The sequence below is a fragment of the Phycomyces blakesleeanus genome (assembly GCF_001638985.1).
Source record: "Phycomyces blakesleeanus NRRL 1555(-) unplaced genomic scaffold PHYBLscaffold_1, whole genome shotgun sequence".
Lineage (NCBI taxonomy): Eukaryota > Fungi > Mucoromycota > Mucoromycetes > Mucorales > Phycomycetaceae > Phycomyces > Phycomyces blakesleeanus.
The window spans coordinates 2,943,268-2,960,611 of record NW_017265134.1 but is presented as its reverse complement, the minus strand read 5'-3'; the positions used below and the strand labels follow the sequence as shown (position 1 = coordinate 2,960,611).

The following is a 17,344-nucleotide window of genomic DNA, read 5'->3' as shown; positions in this document are numbered from 1 at the left end:
TCCTGTTGAAGAAGGTGCCAACGCTAAGAGTCGGGTCTTGGCTATGTGACTTTAAAGAACGGCAAAAATATATGCTTACTCTTATAAAATAGTTTTACTTTGATCGAGAAAACCACCCATTCCCTTGATTCCCCTCTTTCTCTTTCATTTCATTTCATTTTATTTTTACTTCAAATTTATTCTTTCTTTTACTCTTGCCAAAGTAGACTAGAGAACACCAAGTAAACAATGAATACTTCTGGATCAAGCAATGTCAATGGCAGTCGTGCACAAAGACGCGCACAGAAACTTCAAGAGAACAAAAGACTCAAAAAAGCCGCAAAGAAAGCAGTGCAATCAAATGTACAACAGAAAACAAAAGTAACCAAGTACCCTGCAGATACCTGGCACTCTCAACTTTCTTTAGTTCCAGTCGACAGCCGTGGACAAGGAATTGCAGGCCCATTGACGCTCACAATTCTTCCTCTCGAAGCAATTGCTTCAATGAATGACCTCCAAGGATTCCCATCCCATATTTCTGAATATGAGCCAGACAGACGAGCCTCTGTCATTACCACCAACTCTACAACATCGTCCATCCTCACCCTTGACTACAGTAATGCAATTGCTGCAAGTGTGACTACCTTGTCAGCCGAGACTTCGGATAACAAGGAACACGCTTTGTACGAGCATCTCTATGCACGCAGGATACAAAAACTAGATGAAATCAGTGTGTACGAACTATCCAGAGATGCAGACGATACTGTGACTGACGCACAGTTGAACTCACTGACAATTTCGGACCATTTCCCCGAGAGTGATACAGCCCCTGATAAGCAAGAAGTCCTCGTAGTAGCACAAGAAGCATCTCCAAAACTGTCTCACAAAAGCGAAGAGACAATTGTGCCAGTCGAAGAAGACATCACACAAGTTAACGAAAAGGTGTCGATTCATGAAGTCCAGAGGGAGCCAAGCATAAAGCATAAGACATCGTTGAAGAAGAAGCGAAGCACAAGGGAAATCAAGATCTCTCACACCAGAAAGGTCTCCAAGGCACCTAGTCTAAAGAGAGAGTATAAGGTGGCGAGTACAAAAAAAGAGCGCAAGAGGTTCAATGTGGTAGAGAAAAGGCAGCTGAAATCAAAAAAGGAAAAGGACTCTAAATCAAAAATCGAAGAAGATCCAAAATCCAAAAAGAAATCCAAGTTTTTGAGCTTATTCAAGAAAGAAAAGGTTGGTATTTTTGTTTGTTTGTTTGTTTTTTGGCGTCAGATTATCTAATTGTTTAATCTAGAGTACCGAAACGACAGATAAGATAAAGAAGCGTAAAGCCTGGCAGTTTTGGAAAGATTAATATATATAAAAGAAGAGGAAGAAGAAGGCGAAAAAGAGTGATCCTTATACATTAAAACTAGTTCCTGTAAATAATTCATATCACTTTTTGATCTTCTTCCAATTCGAACACTCTTGTGGCTTGTCTCTATTGAGCGATACCCTGTATAATGTAACGTATCTCCTTATACCCAAAAATAAATAAATATATATATATATAAATTGTTCATTGAGAAATTGATCAACCCTTGCTTTTTGGCACGTGGAAGATAACAGGCAGATATTTAATTATTTTAATTATTATGATTTTGAAACACATTAATTTTTTTCGATTATTAAAAAAAAACAAAAAAGTGTATGATTTTATTTCTTTGTGAGTGATAGCAAGATAACTAGTATATACTATTATAGTGTTTGTGGCTTTTATTAATATTCTAGTCTACTGCAAAACCTTCTTTATTCATTAAATCAGAATAGATATGCTTGTAATAATCAGAAAGAAAACCCCATAATCTGTTGCTATTGTATTGTATTGTATTTTAATTGACGCACAGGCTGTTCATGTAGTACGAGATATTATGAGCACAATAAAGCGTCTATCCAATGTCTTTCCTGTAAATATACTCCAAGAGGCAAAGAAATAATTCTGCAATTTAAGCATGGAAAATTTCGGTTCATTAAGGCTACACAAGACATGATTACATCTCACAGGTATATTGGAAATGTATGTCTTTAAATATTTATTAAACCTACTGCTTCTTTTATAAGCAAAATTTAAAAAGTGAAAAGAGCTATAATATTTATAAATAAAAGCTAGAATCCATATACGATTCAGTTTAATTTTAGAGATAGTATTGAACCAAACACCAAGATGCGGCGTTTGTAAGGCCAGTTGTCTGTGCATCCATTCGTCACTTGTATGGTGCAACAGAAAGCTGGGCCGGGAGCAAACCTTCAAATTCAGTAATCAAGCAAAAAGGAATCCTGACTAGAATCAGAAAAAGAATGTACAGAGCCTGTCCCACAAATCCACACGTATAAATATATATATACACACACGAAAATGCTCACTTAATTAGGACTATCCTCATGTGTAAGCTAAAAAAACCAAATGTCTCTTAGCTTATAATTCTCTCTCTCTCTCTCTTTCTCTCTTTCCTTTCATTATTATTATCATTATTACTATCATTACCAAGTCTTTGGTGCGATTCTATTCCTAGTCGCTTCCCCTATACATTCATTACAAACCAGCCTCCTGTCGACCAAGATCCAACCTTCCCTATATTTATATTTATATAAAATATTCGTCTTTTGCGTGACAGCTTTTACGCAAAATAATAATAACAATAATAATAATAAGAAAAAAAAACAGAAAGAACAAGACATATTATTCTTCTTTTTTTTGGTGTTGGAAATTGAACTCTTGCGACACCTATAATTCAACCGAGAACCATATACCCTATCATTGGCCTTCCTGATACCTCATATTAATACATAACAGCCTTGTGTCTGGGACCCTCATTGTCCTTTGAATCTCCACCTTGAACTTGCACGCTCCGACCCTATTCAACAAGAAGCCGATTCCACATCTTGTCTTTCCTTTTCCTTTTCTTCCCTTCAGCCAAATCTCTCTCCCTCCCTCCCCACTCGACTCTTGCAAAGAAATCTCGTCTATCTGTTTGTCGGATTGATTTCATGCCCTTTCATTCCTTTCGATACCCATACATGTCTATATCACAATGATTTCATCCTCTCCCCCTCCTTCTATTATAGCCACAGACTTTGCAGTCTCCCAAACTCCCTTTATACACAAAGACAACACGACTCCCGTACAAGTTGGTAAGCTTCTGCATTTCCTTAATCTTTTCTGTTTGGTGTGTGCCCATACTTCTTCTTATTCGTTTTATTTGTTGATAATCCATCTCATCATCATTGTGTCCCCTCTATCAGCAATTCGAGTACGACCATTATCTAAACAAGACCGCCAACAACCCCGCTTTCAGCACTCGACCGATTCTGATGTCTTGAAAGCATTCGACAATGTCATAACCGTCGTACCTCATCAAAAATCATACAAATTCGACTACGTATTTAAGCCAGACAGTACTCAAGATCAAGTATTTAAAAACGTAGCATCTGATCTAGTAGATCGGTTTATACAAGGTAAACTAAATCACCCACATATAGTCATTTTCATAAGAAGAAGAAGAAGAAGAAAACGCATGCCCCGTTTTGATACAATCTCTTTCGCTCTCTTTTAGGTTACAATGTTACTATTCTTGCCTATGTAAGTGCAACCTACATCTAATTATCATTATTTCCCTTTTCTCTCTCTCTCTCTTACCAATATGTCACGTACAGGGTCAAACATCCTCCGGAAAAACCTACACAATGGGCACTGCCCCAGCCAATGAACTTCAAGACCGGGAACAAGAAGGTAAAAAATAATAATAGAAATAAGAGACAATCAATTGACTGAGCTACCTTGATGTAATTTATTTATTTAAATAATGCTTTCAAATCTAAAGGTATTATTCCCCGTGCAATCAATGCCCTTTTTCAACGCCTTGAGGCTCAGGCAATACCAGTCCTATCATCACCACCACCTTCCTTACGCCCTGTTGCCCTTCCATCCGGAATACAAATCCCTAGACGCTCTCCATCGACAGCAAAACTGCGAGCAGTATCGATGATCATCCCACCCTCTAGACGTGCCTCCAGCTCTACATTAAGTGAAAACAGCAAAGCACCACGCCAAACAGTACACGTGTCCTTTGTGGAGATTTACAACGAGGAATTGATCGATTTGCTTAATCAAGCACCAGCTTCGGAAAGACCCTCTGTAACTATCCGCGAAGACACAAAAGGTCATATCGTCTGTACTGGTATCAAAGAAATGGCTGTAACTTCAACTGAAGATGTATTAAAGTAAGAAAAATTTGCTATAAATAATTATAACAATGAGTGAACCTATTATTATTATTACTACTTTGTATCGTAGTAAATTATCAAGTCATCTTCTTTTATATATAAGCGAACAATTATAAACTGATAAGAATTTTCTTTTTCTGTCCATTAGATACCTTCAAATGGGTACCCAAAACCGTGCCACAAGTGCCACAGATATGAATGCCAAATCCTCGCGATCGCATGCCATATTTACTGTACTACTAAAACAAGAAAAATGGGTCCCCAAGGTAGAAACCAAGATCGTCTCGCCAGTATCTACTCCCACACCATCTCGCAAACCCGATCCTATCCCTATCGCCACTTCGAGATCATCAATCATTTCCACACCTTCTAGACGATGCAGTACCCTCAACGTAAAAGCGATGGTTGGACACATGGAACGCCAGGCAAAACACCTCGAAGAGGAAGGAGAGTGGGTCATCACAAACTCAAAGTTCCACTTTGTGGATCTGGCAGGTTCCGAACGACTGAAGCGGACGGCCGCTCAGGGAGATCGCCGCAAAGAAGGAATCCACATCAATGCAGGCTTGCTTGCGTTGGGAAACGTAATTTCGGCCCTTTCGGAGACCCCAAAGAAGTCGCTTCATGTTCCTTACCGAGACTCAAAGCTCACGCGTCTCTTGCAAGACTCGCTCGGTGGAAACGCGACCACGCTTATGATCGCATGCGTGAGTCCGACTGACAGCAACTTAACCGAGACAGTCAACACCATCAAGTATGCTCACAGAACCCGAAGCATCAAAAACAAATCAGAGCGAAACGAGACCGAGGAATGGACAGTGAACGACAATCCAGAAGTACTTCGGTCAATTATCGCCAAACTCAAATCTGAGATCAGATCTCTTAGACAGCCTTCACCAGCCTCGTCAATCTCATCCATCTCTAAACCTTCTCCCCCATGCTCCATATCGGACAACGAACCCATCATCTCTTGCCCTTCTTCCTCTGCAACCACAACAATTACCGTACCTGACGTGACTGACTTTGACCAGCAGGCTTTGGTGGCCGATCTGCGCCGTCAGATTGAAGAGCTCCAGAACCAGGTTACTGTCACACGCGAGCGCAACAGACTTGTCGAGAGAAGACTCCGTCAGAGTCGCCAGGAACCTAGTCTTATCAGATCTCGCCCCACCTCAGATAGTAGTTCGACGACCGCGACAAGTACGGACGATCCAAACTTCCAGCACCTGGTAGAGCCTGTGATTGAAGAGTACGAAAAGAGCATCGCAGGTCTCGAATCCCATCTCGCCATGGCCCGCACAGCGTTGGCACACTCGGACAAGACCTTGGGAGACCAGGAAGCAAAGATTGTAGAGTACGAATCACTGCACGCTCAAGAACAGACTCTTCTGAACCAGCTGCGCATAAAGTTGTCCAGATCTACGGACCGCGAACACAGTAGCGAGGCGCACGTAATCGATTTAGAAGAAAAGCTCTCAAAGACGGTTGCCGAAGCAGAGACCACCCAGCTGATCTTGGCTGATTTGAAACAAAAGATTTCGCAGCTCAAAGAGAGCGACATCAACACTGACCAATACATAACCACACTCGAAGAGCGCCTCGGTGTAGCCGAAGAGCAGGCCAAGGATGCCGAAACTCTCAAAAAGAATCTCCAGGAATCCCTGGCAAGGTGCGCGCAGCTTGAAGAAGAGTCTCAAAGGGTCACCGAACTTGCGTCAGAAGTACCCAGCGAGCACAAGATCGCACTTGCCGCCGCACTAGCAAAGACTGCCGAGCTTGAGACCAAGGTGTCCATAAAGGCATCCCAGGTCGACGAGCTTGAGAAACGACTGGCCGAGATTGATCAGCTTCGGGTCGACTGGATCACTCTGCGTGACACGCAGACAGCCCAGATCCAGCAGCTTGAAGAAGCTCTGAACCTTTTGAGAGCTGAACACGCTGTTTGTTTAGAAGAGCTTTCGGCGGCACGTGCCAAACAAGTAGACCAGAAACGGATGTCTGAACAGATCTGCGAGGCTTTGGAGACCGACAACGCCATGCTCAAGTACCAGGTCGAAGAGGCTGCCCAGACAACCGAGACTCTACACAAGCACATGTGGGAGCACGAACAGGGTACCCAAATCACACTGCGTCTACGCCTCCAAGAGCTCGAGAAAGTTAAGCTGGATCTGAATGCTTTGCGCATGGTAGAAGAAAAGCAAGACATCATCATCCGTGGTCTGGAAGCTAAACTTGTTGAGATGGATCGTCTGACGACCGGACTGCGTGAACAGATTGCCGATCGTGAACGCCGAGTCAGTGAACTTGAGGCTGAGAACCAGAAGAAGTCCCAGATGGCCCAGTCGATGCAGAAAGAAATGGAGGGCGTGCTGCGCGATGTGTGTGGTATGGGCGTGGAAAAGAAACAGCTCGAGATGGTGATTCACTTTGTCGAAAGCACGATGAGAATCCAAGACGCCAAATCGGACCGTACCTTTGAGACCTTGAAGGATCTTCGCCAACAGTATGTAATCCGAGAAGAAGATTTAGAAGAAAAGCGCCGGACTGTCGAACTTCTTACAGGCCAAAAGGAATCCTTGTCTAACGTTCTGCAAGAAGTCACCGACCGTGCTTCCAAGGCTGACGAAGCCAACCGACTACTCCAACAGGAGCGCGATCAGGCCAAGGCGTCTCTTGAAAGCCAGCTGGTTCTGATAAAGACCCTTCAAGAAGACCGTATCCAAACCGACATCGAGCTTCAGTGTATTCCTGCCCTTGAGGCCCGGGTTAAGGAGCTAGACGAAATCATCGAAAGCGAAACCAAAGAACACCGGGCAATCTTGCTTGAGTTGGAGAAAAAGACATCGGATCTCGAGATGCTGAACCAAAGCCTTGTCTCGCAGACTGCCAAGACATCTGCTCTTGAGGCCACTGTCGAAGAACTGCGCAAGATTATCGAGACCGAGCGTGCCTTGGTTGCTGCCAACGACACCTCTGGCATGATTTCCGAGCTCGAGGAAAGATTGTCGACCTTGCAAAAGACACACAGAATAGAAGTTACCAGCATCGAAGAAAAGTGTGACCGTGCACTTGAAGATCTTGCTGAGGCCCAAAAGGAGACCAAAGATTGCCAAGACATCATCAATGCACTCCAGATCCATTCACCCGAGCCACGCTCCCACTCCTTAAAGAACCTTGCCGCAAATTTGTCTAGGGTACCGCGTGAGATTGGGTCTTCTGAGCTCGGAACAGACGAGAATCACACGGCTGCTCTCGAGAAGAGGATCAGATTACTTGAACAGGAAAAGAAGGCGTTGGCTCGCCGCTCGTTTATTTCGAAAGAAACGAGTGAAAAGACAATGCTCCAGAAAATTGAAGACCAACAGCGTGAACTGCTTGAGAAAGATGCTCTGGTTGCTGCGCTCGAGAGTCGCATTAGTCACATGGACCGACAAAGCTACCAGGCATCTGCAGCTCAGAAGGAAAGCCTCCGAGAATTTCAGGAGCATTTGAGCAAGAAGCTTCAGGCTCCTGAAGGACAGATGGAACTGATTGACAAGCTGTGCATCTTGAGTGAGGATAACTCGAATCTGATGCGCCACGTTGATGACCTTGAAGGTCAGCTTGTGTTGCAGAGAAGCCAGCTCACACTGGAGATCAAGAACCTCGAGTTGGAGGTAATGAAGCAGACGGCGGCCAACGACCGGCTTGAGAAAGAGATGGAGCAGGTTATCATACCTCGAAACTCTGTCTCTACACCAACCACTACGCGCGAGTCGATTATCTTTACCTCGCCATCACCCACCCCTCGGGTCTCTTCGCCTACATCTGCACTACCTCCCAACATGCTCCACTATAAACTCCAGCGTGAGATGTCCAACTCAAGCTTGACAAAGATCCAGAAGCCCAGTCCCTCGGGATACCGGACGATTATTGTCGAGACCGAGGAAGACAGAGAGACATCTATGAAGCGCCGGTCTGTGAGCTCGATCCGATCCGACACTACTCGTGCAGGATCGTCAATGATGCGCAACCGTGCAGCGGCCGGCAGTGTCCAGAATCTCCCTCCCCCGTCTGCTCCTCCATCCAATCCTCTGCCACCGATCCCAAGTCCTCTTCCAGCTGTTCCAGGCTCGCCTGTTCCTTCGAGCCCTCCTCACTCTCCACCAATGCAGCCCACCCGCGTATTGTCTGTCTCGCTCCTTCGCCAGGACTCCAATGCGTCGTCTGGGTTCAGTGAGATTATGAGCAGCATTCATGGTGATAATGTGACATCCGAGCAGTATGAGAAGATGCTCCGTTCTCTACAGCGCAAATCACACATTGCCGAGAATGATGTCAAGGCGCACCAAGAGGTTATTTCTAAACTAGAGGCCCAGCTGACCCGTTCAGAGAGTTCTATGCGAGATGCCAAGAAGCAGCTTGATGTATTGAACCGTGAGCGCCAGACATACGCTTTAGAAATCCAGAACCTGCGAACTCAGGTGACTCAGATCCAGACTCACCAACTGTCGAGTGCAAACCACATTGCAGAAGAAAGAAAGGCGTTGGAGAGTGAACTTGAAGCCGAAAAGCGATTGAAAGAAAAGGCAGAAAAGGCTCGACATATTCTGGAGAACAGAATGGAAGAGCTAATGAACAAGAAGAACAAGTTCATGTGCTTCTAAATCCTCTGTTTCCCCACCTTATTGTAAATTCTTTGTCTATTATTTGCCTCATTCTATTTAGTTATTTATTTATTTATTTATTCATTTTTTCTGTTTTAATTTCTCTTTCTCTACTTCTTCTAAATCTACTTCTTCTGAAAGACCTGTCAACTACTACACACCCATATGCTTCCTTCTATCTCCGTCTCCCTCTCTCCCTTTATTCTAGTCATTCCTTTAAACAATCATATAATATATACTGCCCTCTCTCCTCTCTCACATTCTCTCTCTTACTTATATATCATTTATTTTCTTCATTTTTGATTTCACCTACTATTTGGTGTACATTTTTTTTTTAAAAATAATAAATATAAATATTTTATTTTATTTTATCTTATCTTATCTTATCTTATTTTAGCTTTAACAATAGCTATATATAAAGTGTGTGAGAGAGAGAGAGAGAGAGAAAGGTGAACCTTTAGATTAATAGAATAAATTGTACTAAATAATCATGGAAACTTTTTCTGCTAGAATGCAGAGGCCTCATTTTCCTCTACATTTGCCACGTGTAGTCGCGTGGCCAAAGTTTTTTTTTTTTTTTTTTTGGTTGGTTGGTTGGTTGGTTGTTTTAATTGATGAGCACGATGGAAAATCAACCAGCCAAATGAAGATATACAGGCTGATTGTTTTGCGCGAGGTTGGTTTCTAGATTTAGTACTTTAGCGTGGCAATCCCAAATAAAATAAAAATGGAATTGCTTTAGAGAAACGTGGTTTAATGGACGTGCTGAGAGACTTACTTTATACGGGAATTGGGGTGGGAAACAATCAAACTTTATCAACTTATAAATAAATATATGCCTCTTGGCTGTAAGTCTCTCTCTCTCTCTTTGCTAGTGAAGAGAATCATAATTGTAGTCACAGACACAGTCACAATTACAATCAAAATCACGGTCAGAATTACGATTAGATGCAGCCTACCTAAAAACATGTAAAAAAAAAAAAAGAGAGAAAAAAATGACATGAAATAATAGTAATAATAGTAATAGTAGTATAAAATCACAGTTGTTTCGCTGTGCCAATTTCCTACAAGTTCTCTTATCTGACCTGATGCTTTTCATTTTCATTTTCGTTTTTTATTTTATTAATATTTTCTATCAGCTTTACTTCACAAAGGAAACCCAAATGACTATATGTATATAGAGTCAAAGGAAGTAGTATGCTTTTCCAAGCCAATATATACATACCAAAAGATAATAACACTAATTAATTAATTAAATCAATACTATACTATACTATAGTATAAAGAAAAAGGTTATTTATATAATAGTTGGCGCTATTTTAAAGTAAATATATACACAAAAATTTATATGCCAAAATTATTATCATTTTTTTGTTTTTGTTTTTACTACTAGTATTTAAAATTAATATTTTTGTTATTTACTTGGTTTTAGTTATCTTTAGAATTCTATTATTTCATATATTAGAATAGCTGAATGCAACGGCAATAATAATTGAAAGAAAATATTAAGAGTGAACGCTATTAAGAATTTGCAGTAATTGATGTTGTTTGATTGTATTGTATTGTATTGATTATTGAATTTCTAATTTAGTGATAATTCTGATTCACAGGGGGGTTTTTTTTGATATTGATTATTTCAACGCAGAAATAAAGCTTCTATATAAATAAATAAATAAATAAATGTATAGAGTGGAATATAATATAATCCAAAGCCATTCGACTGGACGGCAGTACATTAGGAAAGATGTAATTAATGTAGAACAAGGTTAATGGTGGGACAAGCTGTAATGATTTCCATCTGCACTCTTGTCCGCAATCTGAAATCCATTTGATTCGTGTCTATCGTGGACAAAACAAGGCAATAAGCATTTACACACGCACACAAGCACATTTATATATAGTTTTATATTGTAATAGCGATCTAGAGAGATATAGTTATTGATCCCAAAAAGCTCACACACACAATATATATATATATATATATGCATAAAGAGATAGAGAAAGAAGAAGAAGGGTTTAGTGAGTTAATGAATAAGGTGAATAAGGTGAATTTAAACACAACCTTTATCCTCTACTTAATTCTCACCCTCCTCTCTCTATCTCTTAAATGCAGACAGACATATATATATAGATCTTTAACTCAGTTATCAAGGATCAGATAAAATAAATTGACTGACTGAATAAAATTATAAAATTTATAAGACAGAATTATATACTAGAATTCTCTTTGTGTCAATAATCTTAATATTCATTTCTAGAAGCAACAACAATATAAGATATATATATGAAGAAAAAAATTAGATAAAGAAATAAAAAGGACTTGTCTTCTTTACTACTATCATTTCTGGTTTCTTGTGTTCTGCCAGATATCATTACTAGATAAGCAAAAGATAGACCCTACCTTTTTTTTTTAAAAATAAAATAAAATAAAAATGATTTTCTTTGGTTCAACCCGTCGATTCCGTCTTAAAATATTCCCGCGAGTTATCCTTTTTATTTTCCTACCCTAAAAATATATTATATAAAAAGCCAATTCTAGGCTTGTGTTTCTCAGTCAATGTTGATTGGGCAGTATGAAAATAAAATAATAATTAAAAGAGGAATATCTCATCTCATTAAAAGGCAGAAGCCAAAAAGGAGGGGGAGGCGTACAACTTAATTGTCGCTTTGCACAGCGGGTACTAAAAACAGGACATTATCGTTGTTACCGTTACCGTTACTGTTACTGCTACTGTTACGATTACCATTACTATTGATAGTGATAGTACTACTGATAGTACTATTGATATTGACATTAATATTGACGTGGATCCAAATTTATATGTAGACTTGGATACGGTTGCAATGTTACTTTGTTGCTAGGATACGTATTTTACTATTATTTTGAGTCAGGTCAGGCAAGGTAAAGTCAGGTCAGGTCAGGTAAAATCAATAAATCAAGTCAAATCAGGCCAGGTAAAAAAAAACAAAAAACAAAAAGTCAAGTCAGACCAGGCCAAACCAAATCAAACCAAACCAAACCAGACCAGACCAGACCAGACCAGACAGGCAAACAGACAAAGCCAGGACAAGTCAAGTCAGATTATAAACAATAGTCGATTCTACTACTAATACTATTATTATTATTATTATCATCTAGTTAGAAATCTTTTATAAAAGTTTTGTATTAAAAATCAAGTATTATCTAGGACATTCCTCTTGTTTACTGAACAGAGCAATCAAATAATAATAATTAAAAATGGTCGAAAAATGAATAAGACTATCTTGTGTATTTAGAGCACACCTTGTCTTACAATCATATTAATTCTGTGGAGCGTGCATTTTTCTTTGCGTAAAAGCATATATATATATATATATATATATTTATTTCTTTAGGGAATATGTATCAATGTGTGTGTACTGTAGATGTATTGTGTATTGTATGTGTTCAGGTCCCATAGATCTTGATCTTATTTGCCATATTCTACACACACACAAGAGAAATATCCTCATTAGATTTGTACTCCAGGTTCCAAACGCCCTAATTTATATACATCTAAAAAGTCTCAAAGTGTAGAGAAAATCAGGCTTGGGAAGCAAGGGCTTGTGGGGTGAGAAAATAGAATGGGTCTAGGAATTGCAAAAAAAATAAAAAATTATATAGGCAGCACGAGGCGTGTAACACGAGTGCTGCATGTGCTCCAAATGCCGCTTGGTGGCAATCTCCACTTATCCACTTATCCCACACTCCCACTCCCACACTCACACCTAATTCTCACTTATACTTTTACTATCACTATCACTCCCCGCCTCTCCTTCCTTCCCCCCAATTTTTTTTTCATTGATGAAATAGCAGTGAAAAGTTTCAAGAAAATATATATTGCGCTTGTCACCCATTCTTTACCAGGGTGGCTTTAGATATTGTTATTGTTTTTTTTTTAAAAAAAAATTGATATTAATATTAATGTTGATAATTATTTTAACTATTGAAATATAATGGATCCTTATATATTTGTGGCTGTTTATCTTCAAATTATGTATTTTATTATATTGGTTAAATACCAAATAATAGCCAAGCAGTATTTTTAAGCCAATAGATAGATACATAGGCAATACAGAAAACAAAATTGAACAAATAATTGACATAAAAACAAAAAGCTTTATATATATTTTATTTTTGAAATGTAAGAAACCCCCAAAAAAATATATAACTATAATAGATAAAGAGAGAGAGAGAGAGAGAGAAAGTCAAGCACAGACACCTCGGTTTATTGAATAAATGCGTGATATTTATTTAGGAAACGGAAGAAAAAAAAAAGGGATCTTCGAAAGTAACAAGAGGGAATATTTTTTTGTAATAATAATAATAAATATATAATAGTAAAATGTAGGGTACTATAACGGTATCTTTTACTGTAACTGCATCGTACTATAGTGTACTATAGTGTATTGTATCATTTTGGACAATCATATCGTCTATACTTATTTATTTATTTGAGGCGGAGACGGCTTTAAAGGTGTGTGGTTAATATGGACCAGTGTCTCTCTGATTCACTAAATTAGGTGGGCTAGAAGAAAGTGGCCAAGTGTCACGTTCTTGGTTCTGATTAGTCTTTTTGGATTAAATCTGTCGTTTTGTGTATATATTATATTGTATAATATTATAACTTTATATCTTTATTATGTGTGGGTGTCTATGTGCCTGGCTACAGTATCAGCAACAGTAGCAGTAGCGACAGTAGCAATAGCAACAGTAGCAGTAGCGACAGTATTCTTTCAATCGGTTGGTTGGTTGTCTTGTCTTTTCTCGTTTCGTTTTGTCTTGTCCCACACCCCCCAAAAAAAACCCAAAAAGAATAGTCGAACTCTCCTGTGGTCTTCCTTTTTGGAACCCCCTTCCTGTCTGCCTCTCGTTCGTTCGCTCGTTTGCTCGCTCGCTCGTTCGTTCGCCCGTTTGCTGGCTCGTTGGCTCGTTGGCTCGCTCGCTCTATCGATTTTTTTTTTGCAGAAAGAACCTTATAAATTCACTGGCCTGTTCGCAAACCCTTTCTCTCTCTCTCTCTCTCTTTTTGTTTCTTTCTTTCTCCCTCTCTTTTACTTTCCTTCTTTTTCATGACCCTACCCCTTCTTGTTTAAAGAACATAAATATATAAATATATATATATATCTACTATTATAATAATAATCCCATTGGACTTTTTTTTTAAAAAAAAATATAATAAACATGAGTTACTCTCGCGCCATGCCACATATCCAACCTTATCCTCAGGAGTTCTGTGCACAGCCAAACATGGAAAACTGTGGCAATATCAATACCATCAATGCAATCAATACCATGACCAACTCCAATAGCTATAACCAAGTCTATCGCCAAGTTTTTCATCGTCCTATTCAATCATCTGCGATTGCGCCCCGTCAGATCAATAGGCACACGACTACCACGACCACGACCACGACTACGACCAATAGTGCCACCGGTAATGGCAATAATAACAATAGCAGCAGTAGTGATTCGCCCGTCATTGTGCCCAGTATGGCAACATCACTTCCTATTTCTGCCTATGTGGATTATTATCATCATCACCCAGCCTATTATTATCAAGTCCAGCAAAATTACCACCAACGCCCAACTCCTCCCACAATCAACGTAAGTCCAAATATATAATTTCTTTATTTTAAAAAAGAAATCAACTCATCAAATGTTTATAATATAATCATTAGTCTCATGCTCATGCTCATGTTCACGCTCAAGCCCAGGCTCATGCTCAGGCTCATGCTCAGGCCCAGGTCCAGGCTCAGGCTCAGGCTCAGGCTCAGGCTCATGCTCAAGCTCAAGCCCAGACTCATCCACATCATCAGCCTGTAGCAGTTCAGCAGCTTCCTATCCATCATACCCTAGAAAATGCCACAATTACATATGACACTGTTCTGGATCCCCAATCCCAAAAGGACCTTGTCAAGGATGTCTTCTTTTCGCCAGCCATGACACCAGCCTACAATCGCGCCACCACTCCCGAATCGCTGTCATCAGCCTGTTCCCAGAGTGATAGTGAGTCCGACAGCGGAATGTCTCTGCCTCTCCATGATGACACACCTACCGATCTCCTTCTCCAGAGTGCCTCTGACGAAATCCCGTTATTCTATTTTGGTCTGGAACTTGAAGACCAACAGCAACAGCAACAGCAACAGCAATATCATCTTCTTATTAATCATAATCATAATCATCAGCATAACCATCAGCATAACCATCAGCATAATACTTGTAATCAGCATACCCATCAACAGAATCAAATGATGATTAATGAGTCTCAAGTCCGATTGTCTTCGTCCTCTGTGAAGCAGAAACCCGCTTTTTCCCTGCAACTTTCTCACTTTGACAAGGCACAAGGTTCATTTCTTGATTGTGCTGCTAGCACTCTTCCGACTCCCCCTGACCATCGCGATCTCAGCTACGGTCAGATCACTCTTGACAGATCCAACAGTAGTGGACTGAAGCGCAAATCAGGACATGTAGAGCCTACTGCTTCTGCGGCCGCTGGTGGTTACGTCAAGAAACAGAAACAAACCAACTGGCGGGCCTCGGTCGTGCCTGTGTCCCAAGATGAACTTCTTGGCGATACCTATTTTGCTTCAGATGAAGAAAGCTCCGACGATGAGGATTCCCTCTCGGCCCGCGTAGCTCGCTGGAATGGGTAAGCATTAATTTCTATATTTATATTATTATTTTTGTTATTCCATGTGTATAGTTTAGTGTTTTCTTTTTATTTATATTATTACTATATATATATATATATATATATATTACAAGCATAGTATATAAATTGTGTGTGTATCTAAGAGAGAAAAGGTTGGATTTAGATAGTGAATTTGATGATAGTAATAGAGTGATAGATAGATAGATAGATAAACTATATATAATTTGTGAGGTGTGTGCGTTTTATTTTTATTGGATTCTTTTTTTGGATTGTGTGTAGCTTATTTTTAAATATAATAAAAATAAATAAATAAATAAATAAATAAATAAATAAATAATTTATAATTTATAATGTGCTGACCTCATTGTCCCCCATCGTAGTGCTGTTGACCCTTTCGGATTTGAAAGCACGAGCACGCACCTATCCGCTTCATCGGACAGTCAAATGTTTTCAGCTGGCGATCATCAACTCTCGGCATCGGAGGACGACGATGATGATGAAGACGAAGAAGACGACGACGACGACGAAGACGACGAAGACGATGATGAATCAGTAGTTTCCCAATGGGAAAGACAAAAGACATTCGATCATCACAGCAACCAGAAACATAAGACCAACCGTCGTAACCAAAAGCCTACACCAGTTGTGACAATAAAAAAAGACGATGAGAACTATGAAGAGAATGTGGAAAACGAAGACGAAGAGACCATGAGCTCTGGTGATGAAGATAATGAAAAGAGCTGTGAGAAAGACTCGACATCTACACAAGTTCCTTGCCGATCGACTTGCCAGCCTACCATCTATCAGAAGCTCACAAAGGCAAATGTGGACTGGTGCCGCTACTGTGGAACAACCGAAGGAGTCAATTGGCGCCCTGGACCTTGGGGAAAGCGTACTTTGTGCAAGTAAGTTTGATTGGATGATAAGATCCTATATTCTTTCTATTATTTATTTGACAGCGTGCGAATAAGCTGGAAAGAAACTTGAGACTAATGTTTATCTAAAAACAATAGTAAGCATGGATGTGATTACAAGGGCTATGGATTTGCCTGCAAATTGCCCCGACTTGACCTAACAGGATTTGCAAAGGAGTCTATTGATGATCGTGACCGGCCTGTGCTTCAGTTGTTCTGTTCTGGATGCCAGCGCCAGGAATCGTGGCAGGACAATGTACTGGTCCGATGTGAGGGATGTCCGAAAGCACTCCATCAAAAGTGTGCATCCGAGCATCACGGACTGACCGACACATTTGTGGCAAGCGATGAAGCCTGGTTCTGTGACTCTGCCTGCAGCGACAATGCACGACGCAAGAGAATCGTGGTCGAGCTTCCCCGAAAGCGTCTTCCTCTCATGTGTGCTCCAAAGAACAATGCGGCCCAAGCATCAGACAGTTTGAACCCTCGCACTCGCTCTTTACGCGATGTATCTGGAAACAATCTTCGCTAAAGACAAAGACAAAACAGGAAAAAAAAAATTCAACCAAAAGTCAACCAAACAACCTTTATCTTATTGTCATTATAATCATTGCCTCTATACTTTTCTTATATTTTTGCTCTCTATTGATCTTCACGCCCTCTTCCTCTTCCTCTTCCTCAATTCACAATCACAACCTTAATCGCACTTTCTTCTTCTTTCTCTATTTATCACACACGCCATTTATTTTTTTGTTTGCATACCATTTATTTACACTATTTTCTTATTCTTCTTTTGTTCTTATTGCTTATTGTTTCTTATTTTTATTCTTGTTAAGCCTTTCTTCTTTAATTTCACTTATTGCCATTG

At 40.0% G+C, this 17,344-nt stretch overlaps 5 protein-coding genes across 5 annotated transcripts; all 5 read left to right on the top strand.

Moving 5' to 3' along the window:
• Positions 1-228: 228 nt before the first annotated feature.
• On the top strand, positions 229-1,333 carry PHYBLDRAFT_138692 (hypothetical protein; the record flags this gene model as incomplete). Its single annotated transcript, XM_018430049.1, has 2 exons — positions 229-1,212; positions 1,274-1,333. 2 exons carry the CDS (start codon positions 229-231, stop codon positions 1,331-1,333), a joined length of 1,044 nt encoding a protein of 347 aa, XP_018299188.1.
• A 2,041-nt stretch (positions 1,334-3,374) lies between these two features.
• On the top strand, positions 3,375-5,051 carry PHYBLDRAFT_3179 (hypothetical protein; the record flags this gene model as incomplete). The annotated part of the gene is made up of 6 exons (XM_018439983.1): positions 3,375-3,474; positions 3,573-3,598; positions 3,673-3,748; positions 3,996-4,239; positions 4,391-4,508; positions 4,695-5,051. Coding segments are annotated over 6 exons (921 nt in total), but the record flags the coding sequence as incomplete, so codon positions are not given.
• Positions 5,052-8,465: 3,414 nt separating this feature from the next.
• PHYBLDRAFT_129610 (hypothetical protein) lies at positions 8,466-9,255 on the top strand (the record flags this gene model as incomplete). The annotated part of the gene is made up of 1 exon (XM_018429296.1): positions 8,466-9,255. One exon carries the CDS (start codon positions 8,466-8,468, stop codon positions 8,886-8,888), a length of 423 nt encoding a protein of 140 aa, XP_018299186.1. The 3' UTR covers positions 8,889-9,255.
• A 468-nt stretch (positions 9,256-9,723) lies between these two features.
• On the top strand, positions 9,724-11,750 carry PHYBLDRAFT_72966 (hypothetical protein; the record flags this gene model as incomplete). The annotated part of the gene is made up of 6 exons (XM_018442752.1): positions 9,724-9,857; positions 10,168-10,212; positions 10,577-10,653; positions 10,881-10,933; positions 11,418-11,459; positions 11,580-11,750. The coding sequence occupies 6 exons, from the start codon at positions 9,724-9,726 to the stop codon at positions 11,748-11,750; spliced, it is 522 nt and encodes a 173-aa protein (XP_018299185.1).
• Positions 11,751-14,091: 2,341 nt separating this feature from the next.
• On the top strand, positions 14,092-17,008 carry PHYBLDRAFT_161775 (GATA-type zinc finger transcription factor; the record flags this gene model as incomplete). The annotated part of the gene is made up of 4 exons (XM_018434462.1): positions 14,092-14,514; positions 14,589-15,559; positions 15,943-16,467; positions 16,576-17,008. 4 exons carry the CDS (start codon positions 14,092-14,094, stop codon positions 17,006-17,008), a joined length of 2,352 nt encoding a protein of 783 aa, XP_018299184.1.
• Between the last annotated feature and the right edge of the window lie 336 nt (positions 17,009-17,344).